This window comes from Eubalaena glacialis, chromosome 18, assembly GCF_028564815.1.
Source record: "Eubalaena glacialis isolate mEubGla1 chromosome 18, mEubGla1.1.hap2.+ XY, whole genome shotgun sequence".
In the NCBI taxonomy this organism is placed as follows: domain Eukaryota; kingdom Metazoa; phylum Chordata; class Mammalia; order Artiodactyla; family Balaenidae; genus Eubalaena; species Eubalaena glacialis.
The window spans coordinates 70,161,845-70,173,988 of NC_083733.1; the positions used below are offsets into that span (position 1 = coordinate 70,161,845).

Genomic DNA, 12,144 nt, shown 5'->3' on the forward strand with positions numbered 1-12,144 from the left:
CCTTCAGATATAGTTCCATCCTCATTCCACACCAGAAAATTCACAACCCAAGAAAGGACTTATGAGTACAGTGGATGTGGAAGACCTTTCCACCAAAGCACCAAACTTGTTCTACATGCAAGGTTTCACACCACAGAAAATCCTCTTTAGTGCAGCCAGTGTGGGAGAGCCTTCAGTTGCAGCTCCACCCTTATTCAACATCAGAAAGTTCACGATGGAGAAAGGCCTTAGGAGTATAATGACAGTGGGAGAGCCTTTAGCCATGTCAGTCACCTTGTTCAGCCTCACAGCAGAGAAGGTTGAGGGTGTAGACTTTTCGAGGGAGCCAACTTCTGTTCAACTTTGTGCTATTACTGTATTTTCTATTGCTATTAACAAATTACCACAATTACCAAAACACCCATTTGTTAACTCAGTTCTGAAGTCAGAATTCTGGCACAACGTGGCTAAGTTCTCTGCTCCTGCTGAGATGAAGGTGCTGGCTAGACTGAGTTCTCCTCTGGAGGTTCTGGGGAAAAATACACTTTCAAGCTCATTCTTGTTGGCAGAATTCACTTCCTTGCTGTCGTAGGACTGTAGTCTCTGTTTCCTTGCTGGTTGTTAGCTGAGGAACACTTTCAGCTCCTATGTGCCACCTACTTTCCCTGACACGTGGGCCCCTCCACCTTCAAGCCAGTAAGAGTGGATCAAATCCCTTCCATACTTCAAATCTCTGACTCCCTCTCCTGCCGACAACTGGAGAAAATTCTCTGCTTTTAAAGGGCCCATGTGATTAGATCAGGCCCGCCTGGATAATCTCCCTTTCTGAATGTCATCTGTGCCACATAACAACCTAATCATGGTAGTAAAATCCGTCATATTCAATCTCATGGATTAGAATGGAAGAATCTTGGGAGCCATCTTAGAATTCTGACTACTATGCTCTTATGTTCTAACAGTCCTATCCTACTGAGGAGATTCCCTGTGAGTACTGGGTACGTGGACATTTTTCCAGAGCTACATTGCACTTTCTGACCATCCCTGTGCCAGGGCCTGTGGTAGAAGTTATATACCCTCTACCAGCTGCCACAGTGAGCATCAGTCACCCAGCATGCCCAAGGAAGGAAGACCTCAGTGCTCTCCTTTCCTAGAGGGAATCTTTTTATTTTTTTTGGTGGGGGGGTTGGGGTGGGGCTGCGCCACGTGGCATACAGGATCTTAGTTCCCTTACCAGGGATCGGACCCATGCCTCCTGCAGTGGAAGTGCAGAGTCCTAACCACTGGACCGCCAGGGAAGTCCCCCTGGAGGGAATCGTGAGTGGTGTGAGCCCTTTAGTGGGCTTCTTGGCCTCCTCACTGATAGTTTAGGCGCAGACATGACCCACCCTTGTCCAAGAAGATCTGAGCTGGGGTCTGCTCCGGGTCTAGAGAAGGTCTCTCTTCTTCATGGTTGTTTTTCACCCCACACATGATGCCCATATGAGATCTGTCTGGCCTTGAATTCTTCCAACCCAGGAACTGTCTGCCTCATGCTCCCCTGGATTGTGTGATGACAAATGGTTTAAACCACCTTTAATCCTGAGGTTTCTGTTCATTGTGTGGAATGGACTGAGAACAGAGTTGGGCAGTGCTGGCCTGAAGGGGAATGAAGGCCTTTTATGGGAAATCTTGACATCGCTTCAGAGGGGACAGCATGATGGTAGTGAGCAGGTCTAAGTTCAGGTTTCGTCTCATTTGTCTTGCTGCCCAAGATCTCCTTAGAAAGAATAAAGAGCTCTGTGGGCCAGATCTTGTGGCCAGAATGTCAAGGCTACATGTTGGACCCAGAGCTCAAAAAAGATCATAGAGTTAAATGTGTACAACTGTACAACTTCTAGAAGATAATATGGGAAAAAAAATCTAGGTGACTTTGAGTTTGGCATTGAGACGACTTTTGGATACAACACAAAAAGCATGATCCATGAAGAAAAAAATTCAGTTGGACTTATCTAAAATTAAAAGTTCTGCTCTGTGAAAGATACCATGAAAGAGAATGAAAAGACAAGCCATAGACTAGGGGAAAATATTTGCAAAACATAAATCTGATAAAGGACTTTTATCCAAAATGTACCAAAAAAAAAACCCCACAAAAAAACAAAGCCTCTTAAAGCTCAAGAATACGAAGTCAATTTTAAAAGGATAATGCAGACTTCCTTGGTGGTCCAGTGGTTAAGACTCTGCACTTCCACTGCAGGAGGCGTGGGTTCGATCCCTGGTAGGGGAACTAAGATCCCGCATGCCACGTGGCACGGCCAAAAAAAAAGCAAAAGATCTGAACAGACACCTCACCAAAGAAGATACACAGATGGCAGAGACAAGCAGATGAAAATACTCTCAACATCATATGTCTTTAAGGAATTGCAAATTTAAACAGTATCACTACATATCTATTAGAATGGCTAAAATCCAAAATACTGACAACAGGAGGAACCAGAACTCTCACTCACTGCTGGTGAGAATGCAAAATGATATAACCACTTAGGAAGACAATTGGCAGTTTCATACAAACTTAAATACAGTTCTATAATATGATCAATCACACTCCTAGGTATTTATATAAATGTGTTGAAAACAAGTCCATACAGACACTAGAACAGGAATGTTTATAGCAGGTTTATTCATAATTGCTTAGAACTGGAATCAAACTGAGATGCCTTTCGATAGGTAAATGAATAAAGAAACTGGTACATTCATACAATGGAATATTATTTAGCAATAAAAAGAACTGAGCTATCTAGCCACAAAAAGGCATGGAGGAATCTTAAATGTGTATTCCTAAGTCAAAAAGTCAGTCTGAATAAGGTACATACTGTATGATTCCAACGTTATGACTTTCTGGGAAAGGCCAGACTATAGAGACAGTAAAATAGTGGTTGCCAGGGACTCAGGGGGAGGGAGGGGTAAATAGATGGAGCAGAGGGGATTTTTCATGCAGCAAAACTATTCTGTATGATACTGTAATGATTGACATGTGTATAAAAGAAAGCGTAAATTCATATTTCTTATATTAAAAGCAACTGTATAAAACCAGTATAATTGTACTGTTTGGCCTATAACAAACAAATATATTTGCCAAAAACAGCATAATGGAGGTGGGTGGGACAAAGCTGTATTGGGCTAAGGAGATAAATACAGAGGGTGACTCGAATCTAATAAATGGGTGTATTTATTTTTCCAACCTCATCAAACTTTGCACTTGAAATGAGTGCATTTCAGTTGCACCTCTCTACGGCCGGGGTCACCTCGGCTCGGTCACCGCGGGTACAGGGCGTGGTGGGACCTCCCCGACTCTCGCGCCTCCCCCGCTCCGCAGGCCGCGGGCCCGGGGAGCCTTCTGGACGCCATCCCCCCCTGCAGCAACCCTGTCTCTCCGCCCCGGCGCGGGTCCAAAGGAACTAAAGCCGACACCGGAAGTCCCTGCCCCTCCCACGAGGCTCTCCCGGAAACGCCCCTCTCCTGGGCTGTCATTGGCTACGTCGGTACGGACGCAGTCTGCGACGTCACTTATGGGAAACGTAGTTCGCGCCCGCCCCGAACGAAGTCGCGGGTGACGCGGGCGCAGACGTAACGGAGGCGCACGGGAGGGGCGGAGCGGGACTTCCGGCGTTGCCCTGTGGTACCCGTTTTGCCGCCGCTGGTGGTCGGTGCGAGCACTTTTGAGGGCAGCGCTCGCACCGCAGAGACTACCCCGGCTGAGAGAAGCGCAGGTACCCTCGCCGCGCCTTTGCATGCGCCGTGACCCCCGGGCATGACTCCCTTTTCCTGAGACTCGCTGTCGTACCCTGAGAACGTCCCGAGGTTGCTCCCAGTCCTCGGGCACATTTTCCTCGGTCGGCCGGAGGCTCCAGCGCGCTGGGCGGGGTGGCGGGTGCGGATCTCAGCTGCGTCCGCTGAAACTCTCCGCCCACAGGTTCCAATGGCAGAGGAGGCGCAGGTGAGTGGGAGGTGCGCCCCAGGCTCTCACCACCTGGATCCCCACCCAGCGGGTCCGGACTCTGAATGAGCCCGTGACAGGTGAGGAAGGCTATCACAGGTGAAGGGACAATCTATGCAGAGATAGAGAAGAGGCGGGCCGGGGGTCTCGGAGCTCCGTGTGTGGATCCCGGCGGCTGAGGGTTGAAGGGTGAGGAGGTCCTCTGTGCAGAGCTGGGGGTTGTCCTTGGCTGTGGGCCATTGGAGGTGTGGGGTGGACGAGGCAGGGTGGGATTGAAGATGCTCTCTGTGGTAGCGCACTGGAGACACACACCACTGTGCACAGTGGAACGCGGGAGTTGCCAGTGGGGTGGACTGGCGAGGCTGTGGTGAGGGTGTGGAGTTGTACCATGCTGCGGTACAGTTATGTGTCTGGCATGCAGGAGGACAGACTGGAGGGCCCTTGGATGATGTACTCAGGCCGAAGAGAGAGAGGAGAACATAGGGGTTTTTCCTTATGAAAGGTGATCTCTAGGACACGGACGGAATTGGCTGGCAGGAAATAGGGTGGGGCCTGAGTGCTTGGCGGGGTACATAGATGGCATCTCTCTGGTCACCAGCCTGTTGTTGTGGGCTGGATGCAGAATTTAGTAGCAGCATGAAGAAAGAGGCACCAATGGTACTGGGGGCCCTGGGAATCCTCTGAGATAGGGGTGTTAGGAGGAGGGAGGTATGAGGGTATGTGAGGGGTGCGGGCTCAAAGGGAAAGATGATGTCAGTGAGAGATGTGGCAGGACCCTGAGACACAGGTCAAGGGCATGGATGTGTTTCTCTGTTCATATTTTGGTTGGCTTTCTGCCCACTATTGACCCTAAGGCTCAGTTGAATTCATCATTACAGGTCCCGGTGACCTTTGAGGATGTGGCTGTGTATTTCTCCCGAGAGGAGTGGGGGCTCCTTAATTTGACCCAGAGGAGCCTGTACCGTGATGTTATGCTGGAGAACTTTGCACTCATTGGCTCACTGGGTAAGTCTCTCACACTTTCCCTCAGCAAACTGACCACCTCTGCCTTTAATCCATGGGAAGTTCTGTGTATCTTAAAGCCCACAGAGGCTGTGTGCTCTTCCCCTGCCTCTCTCTGACGAGCCCTGTTGGCAGCCTCAACACCTGTTGCCCTACAGGCTCCTGGAGTAGGGCTTGGGGTTCAGATGTCTACAGTTTGCCTAACAAATCCTATCCAGCTCTTCCTCTTTCTGGCCGCGTGACTTTGCTGAAGCTGTGGGCCCTCTCTGCTCTAGTTTTTGCCTTCTTCCTCCAAAAGAAGTTTTATAGGGGCCTCCCTGGGCCAGGTGAGAGCCATGAATTTAAATCAGATCAATTTGGGCAGGATTGCCATCTTTTTTTTTTTTTTTTTGTCGCGCTGAGTGGCTTGTGGGATCTTAGTTACCCGACCAGGGGTTGAACCCGCGCCCTCGGCAGTGAAAGCGTGGAGTCCTAACCACTGGACCGCCAGGGAATTCCCAGGATTGCCACCTTAATGTATTTCAATCCATGAACATGGATGTCTATTTATTTAGCTCTGTAATTTTTTAAAGTGTTTTCAGTGTACAAGGCTAAATTTATTTCTAAATATTTTATTCATTTTGATGCTCTTTTAAGTGGAATTACTTTCTTAATTTCATTTTAGATTGTACATTGCTAGTGTATAGAAATATAATTGATTTTTGTATACTGATCTTGTATCCTACAACCTTGCTAAACTCATTTATTAGTTCTAATGGTTATTCTTTTTGGTGGATTCCTTGGTATTTTCTCTATATATAATGTCATGTTATCTGTGAGTAGAGATATTTTTACTTCTTCCTTTGCTTAACTGACTTGGCTAGAACCTCAGTACTTTATTGAATATAAGTTGTAAGAGTAGATATCCTTGTCTTGTTCCAGATCTTATGGGAAAAGCGTTCAGTCTTTCACTAATAAGTATGATGCTAGCTGTAGGTTTGTTGCATATGCCCTTTTCAGGTGAGGAAGTTCCCTTCTCTTGTTTGTTGAGGGCATTTATAGAGAAAAGTCGTTAGATTTTGTGCAGTGCTTTTCCATGTCTATTGAAATGACTATGTGATTTTTGTCCTTTATTCTGTTAACGTGGTATATTACAGTAATTGATTTTCTATATTCATAAGAGTTATCAATGGTATAGTTTTCTTTTCTGGTTATGTCTTTATTTGGATTGAGTATGAGGATAATTTTGGCTTCAGTGGATGAGTTGGGAAATGTTCCCTTCTCTTCTTTTTCTGGCACAGTTTGTGAAATATTGGTGTTAATTCTTTTTTTAAAAAAATATATTTATTTATTTATTTTGGGGTGCGTCGGGTCTTAGTTGTGGCACACGGGATCTTTCGTTGCGGCACGTGAGCTGCTCTCTAGTTGTGGCACATGGGCTCAGTAGCTGCAGCATGTGGGCTCAGTAGTTGTGGCGCCCGGGCTTAGATGCCCTGCATGTGGCATCTTAGTTCCCCAACGAGGGATCCAACCTGAGTCACCTGCATTGGAAGGTGGATTCTTAACCACTGGACCACCAGGAAGTCCCCTGGTTAATTCTTATTCCTGTGTTATTATTAATCTGTGAAGCCATCTCGGCCTAGTTTTTTTTTTTTTTCCTGTGAGGGAAGTTTTGTCTTTTTTTTTAAGTCTATTCAGCTGTTCTGTTTCTTCTTCAGTCGGTTTATCTCTGCTCTTTTTTATTGCCTTCCTTCTTCTAGTCTTGGGTTGCTTTTTGTTGTTGTTGTTCCTTGAAGTATACAGTTAGGATATTGGTTGAAGATTCTTTTTAAATAATTTTTAATTTATTTTTTAATTGAAGTGTAGTTGATTTACAATGTTTCAGGGGTACAACAAAGTGATTCAGTTACACATATAGAGATCTTTTTTTTAATATGTGTGTTGTGACATAAGAAATATATACTTTGTCTTTGTTCCCAGTTCCTTGGCATGCAGCTCCTAAAACCTTTGGAATCTCTGGAGTGATACGAGAGTCTTTTGTATGCTAATGGGTTGACGGTGGCTGGGGACCCCTAGATGGTTTCAGGATGGGGGATGGTCACCAGAAAGACCAAGGCATGATTGTAAGGTTGGATTTTCAGCTACTCCCAACCCCTCCTCTCCACCTCCCTACCCTGACCTTTGGGGAAGGGAGAGGGGCTGGAGACTGGGCCAGTCATCAATGGCCAGTGATTTAATCAATCATGCCTATGTGATAAAACATCCATAAAAACTCCTAAATGACCAGTTCGGAGAGTTTCTGGGTTAGTGGACACAGCGAGATCCTGGGAGAATGGTGCCATCAAGGGCATGGACACTTCTTACCCCCTATGTCCTCAATCCCCACCCCTGGCATACCTTGGCCTTTTCATCTCTTCCATTGGGCTGTTCCTGAGTTGTATCCTTTAAAATAAATTGGTAATAGTAAGTAAACTCTTTTCCTGAGTTCTCTGATCTGTTCTAACAAATTATTGAACCTGAGAAGGAATCAATAATTGTGAGAATCCCAGATTTATAGTCAGTTGGTCAGAAAGTACAGGAGGCCCGGGACTTTCCGTTGATGTCTGAAGTGGAGGCAGTCTTGTGGGACTGCGTCCATAACCTGTGGGATCTGATGCTAATTCCAGGTAGTTGGTGTCAGAATTGAATTGAATCCTTGAACACCCAGTTGGTGTCAGAGAGCTGGAGAAATGGTATGGAAAAGCCCGCATGCATGTGGTGTCAGAAGTGTTGTGAATAAGACAGTTCAGAGATGTTTCTGTAATTTTCCCTCTAAGCAATACTTTTCCCGATAACTTTTGGTATGTTGTGTTCTCTTTTTCTTTCATCTCAAAATGTTTTGTAACTTTCCTTGTGGTTATTTAGGAGTACTTAATTTAAATTCCATAAATTTGTGAGTTTCCCAGACTCACTGACATAGAGAATAGACTTGTGGTTGCCAAGGGAAAGGGGGGGGCAGGGGAGGGATGGATTGGGAGTTTGTGACTAGCAGGTGCAAACTATTATATATAGAATGGATAAACAACAAGGTCCTATTGTATAGCACAGGGAACTATATTCAATATCCTATAATAAACCATAATGGGAATGAATTTTTAAAAATTTGTGGGTTTTCCAAATTTCTTTCTGTTGTTGATTTCTGTTTTAATTCATTTGTAGTTAGAGAACATTCTCTGTATGATTTCAATCGTCTGAAGTCTACTGAGTCTTGTTTTATATCCTAGCAAATGGTCTATTCTGGAGAATGTTCCATGTGCATGTGAGAATGGAGGAGAATATGTATTCTGCTGTTGTTAGGTGGCATGTTCTATAGATGTCTTGGAGGTCTAGTTGATTTTTAGTGTTATTCATGTGTTATATCCTTTTTCATTTTCTGCCTAGTGGTTCTATCCATATATGAAAGTTAGAAATTGAAGTCTCTAAATATTATTGTTTGTCTATTTCTTTCTTTAGTTATGTCAGTTTTGCTTCACAGGAGGGTCTTTTTTTAAAAATTGTGGTAAAGCAAATAAACCATGAGATCTACCTTCTTAACAAATTTTTAAATGTACAGAAGAGGTTCCAACAAGGATCTACTGTATAGCACAGGGAACTATATTCAGTGTCTTGTAATAATCTATAATGGAAAAGAATATATATGTATATTTATATAACTGAATCACTTTGCTGTACACCAGAAACTAATACAACATTGTGAATCAACTATATTTCAATTTAAAAAATAAATTTTAAAAAATGAACATTACAATTGCTTCTCTGACAATTTTTTTTAAAAATGTACAGAAGAGGTTCATGTTCTAATACTTGGTTTCCTTCCTGGTTGCCATGGTGACATGAGCTTCCTGTGGTACGTGTAGGGATGGGTCAGCCTTGATTTGGGCTGGCATCTTATTACCTTTCTACCTCCTAGGCTTTGCACCTTGGAGGTCCCTATGAAGGGTGAGGTGGCCAAATGAAGGGTGAGGAAGAGCCCTGGGTGCCCAACATGGTGGACATGACTGTGGTCAGCAGAGCAGAGGCCAGGATGGGTCCTGGTCTTGGTGAATGGGGCTAGGGGGTGCCTTGGTTTCAGTGATGGGTATCTGAGTACACTGGCATTTTGGTGCTGGGGCCAGTGACCACACCTTATTCCCACCTTTTCTCTCCCCTCTTGTGGACTCACTGTGTGGTCTTGCTATCTCTACCAGGCTCTGGATGACCCACCTCTCTGGCCTCTGTGTCTTGTCGTTTCCTCTCCTCTGTGCCAGTGCAGAGCTGTCCACTGTGACCTCCTGTGTGTGTGATTTGAGATGCGTACATATCCTTCAGTAATACTTGAACACCAGCTACTGTGTCACAGTCATGTTTTCGGTGGAGTAGACACAGCCTCTTCACAGTGCTTGCTGTCCCCAGCAGCTAAGGCCCTGCCGATACCCTTTGCACAGAAGTGACTTGGAGGCCCTGAATCCCTTCCCTGCACTGCTCCCATCTTTGTGTCCTGGTCCCTGTTGAGGTCTCCCCTATTCTGGGCTCTGGCAGAGCCCTGTTCCACTGGGCCAGCCCTTCCTCGTCCAGACCTTTCCTTGCAACCTCCTGGCAATTCTGTGGACTCCTTTATGGGTGTGTCTGACATGCACTGGTGATGAAGGTGCCTCTTCCCTCTAAGCCAGCTCTCAGTGACTGACTCTTCTGTCTCAGGTTTTCTGTGTAGACTGCGGGATGAGGAAGCCCCTCCCGAGCAGGTGAAGAGCCGCAGAGTCCGCCTGTCAGAGACCCCCTTTCTGTTTGGGGTGTCTGGGAAGGACATCCCTGCCGCCTTAGGCTTCCTCCAGCCCCAGGCCACCCACAGAGAGGCGACACCACACAGAAGCACCGAGCGCAAGGCCTTCCCACCCAGCTCCACTCGCCAGCAACAGCAGGGAGCCCACGCCACACAGAAGCCCTTCAAGTGCAGCGACTGCGGGCAAGCCTTCCTGAAGGCCTTCGAGCTCCTCGACCATCTGATCACTCACGCCAAAGAGAGACCCTTCAGGTGCCCAGCAGGTGGAAATGCCCCCAAGGAGAGCTCAACCCTGGTTCATCACCGAAAAACTCACACTGGAGAAACATCCCATGTGTGTAGTGAGTGTGGGAAGGCCTTCAGTTACCCATCTAAACTGAGGAAGCACCAGAAGGTTCATACTGGCATAAAACCTTTCAAGTGTGGTGAGTGCGGGAAAACCTTCAACCGCAAAGATGCACTTGTTCTGCACCAGAGAATTCACACTGGAGAGAGGCCTTACCAGTGCAGCGAGTGTGGGAAGTCCTTCAGCGTTCTGTCTACCCTCATTCGGCACCGGAAAGTTCACATTGGAGAAAGGCCCTATGAGTGCAGGGAATGTGGGAAATTCTTCAAATACAACCATAGCTTCATTCTTCACCAGAGAGTTCACACTGGAGAGAGGCCCTATGAGTGCAGTGAATGTGGGAAAACTTACGTGACCCACTCTGGGCTGTATCAGCACTGGAAAGTCCACACTGGAGAACGTCCCTACGAGTGCAGCCTGTGTGGGAAAACCTTCACTACCAGGTCCTACCGGAATCGGCACCAGCAGTTCCACACTGAAGAGAGGGCTTATGAATGTACAGAATGTGGGAAAGCCTTTAAACATAGTTCTACCCTCCTTCAGCACAAGAAAGTCCACACTGGAGAAAGGCCATAGGAGGACGGGGATGTGGGAAAACCTTTAGCCATGGCTGGCACCTTGTTCAACATGAAAGGTCTCACTCCAGAAAGGAGATTAAGGAGAGTAGCCATTTGAAAGCTAAACATGTCACACCCCAGCACCCACACTGGGCTGGCGCCAGGTATGTGGGAAGTGTTCAGGAGCTGTGTTGCACTCTCACCTGCCCAGGCTGTTGGCAGTGTTGAGTCACTGCCAGTTTCTGTGACAGAAGCCATCCCACTTCTACCACCTGGCAGGTCCCCTTGGTGTGCATCAGTCACTGTGTGTGCTCAGGGAAGCTGACCTCTGTGTTCCCCACTTGATAAAGGAGAGAATCATGAGTGGTGGAGCCCATAATGGGTCTTATTCCCTCCACCTCCAACTGATTTAGGTGTGGACATGACCTAGTTCTGGCCAAGAGTAGCTGAGCAGTGTCTGCTGGGGGCTTCCAGGGAAGGTTAACCATTTTCATGGACACTGTTGACACTACATTTGGTCCCTGTCGTGCATTTATCCAACCCTGGAACTGGCTCACACTGCTCTGGAATGTCTGGTAATAAAAGCCTTTTTGTTTAAACCACCCTTAATCTTTGGGATCTGTGTATGGAAGGATTGAGAACAAAATTGGGCTCATGGATAGAGGGAACAGTTTCTGTGGGGGTCCCTGACTTTTGTCTGCCTCAGTGGGGACAGCAGGATGGCAGAGGACAGCTCCAGTCAAGGTTGGCCTAATTTGCACTGGTGCCTGAGACCTCCAGGGAAAGACTGAAGGGCTTTGTGGATAAATCTTCAGCCTGGATGTCAGGTTTACTTGAGGATCCAGAGCTCACCTGAAGAATGGGGTGGTTGGCATAAGATCCCCGTGTGACTAGGGACAAGCACCTGGGTTCCTTGTTCCCAGGGAATGTTCTGCAATCTCCAGCATTGGTCAGAAGAAGCTGTTTCCAGAATCAGCTCAGAAGCCATGCCCTCTGAAATCGAGAACGTGGAGGTAAGTTCTAGACTGGCCGTAAGTCCTACAGGGGCCTGTTGGAAAGAGTAAGTGGACACAGAAGCACTGAGTGAGGTCATGTGGAGTGGGGAGTCTGGTAAACAAGAGGGTTTGAGCTGGTTCTAAAGAGGCATCCACAAATGTTCCAGGAACCATGGTTTCACAGGGTGCGGCATGCAGAATTTCTCAGGAATTGCAAACCTTTTCCCTGTGTCCAAGGTCACTGTCAGCAAATAACCTACAGGTTTCCTGGATTCTCAGAGCCTTTCCGGGCATGTTCACCTCATGGCCATCACCCTGGGACTGAAAGAAGATCCTGTAGTCCTAGGATGTGGCTTTTGTGAACCAGCTAGTGTTCCTGATGTCTCTGCACACCATGGCTTTGGCTGTTTTTGCTGCCGTTGTCCCAGGGCTCCAGGGAATGAAGTGGTTGAATCAACATATGGATCCAGATCTATGTTTAAAATTTTGGAAACTTTTTTCAAAAGGTAAATAAA

The 12,144-nt window shown here is 46.6% G+C and overlaps 1 protein-coding gene across 3 annotated transcripts; it reads left to right on the forward strand.

Annotated features, from left to right (window-relative positions):
* Nucleotides 1–3,614: 3,614 nt before the first annotated feature.
* Nucleotides 3,615–12,144, forward strand: ZNF584 (zinc finger protein 584). 3 transcript variants are annotated; one of them, XR_009697816.1, is made up of 4 exons: nucleotides 3,615–3,952; nucleotides 4,831–4,957; nucleotides 9,650–11,647; nucleotides 11,909–12,144. XR_009697816.1 is itself a non-coding variant. In XM_061172764.1 (4 exons), exons 3-4 carry the CDS (start codon nucleotides 4,924–4,926, stop codon nucleotides 10,651–10,653), a joined length of 1,038 nt encoding a protein of 345 aa, XP_061028747.1. In that variant the 5' UTR covers nucleotides 3,615–3,725; nucleotides 3,929–4,032; nucleotides 4,831–4,923; the 3' UTR covers nucleotides 10,654–12,144. The 3 variants fall into 3 exon arrangements, 2 of the variants coding, with proteins under 2 accessions (XP_061028747.1, XP_061028746.1); XM_061172764.1 differs by having other exon boundaries at nucleotides 3,615–3,725; nucleotides 3,929–4,032; nucleotides 9,650–12,144; XM_061172763.1 differs by having other exon boundaries at nucleotides 9,650–12,144.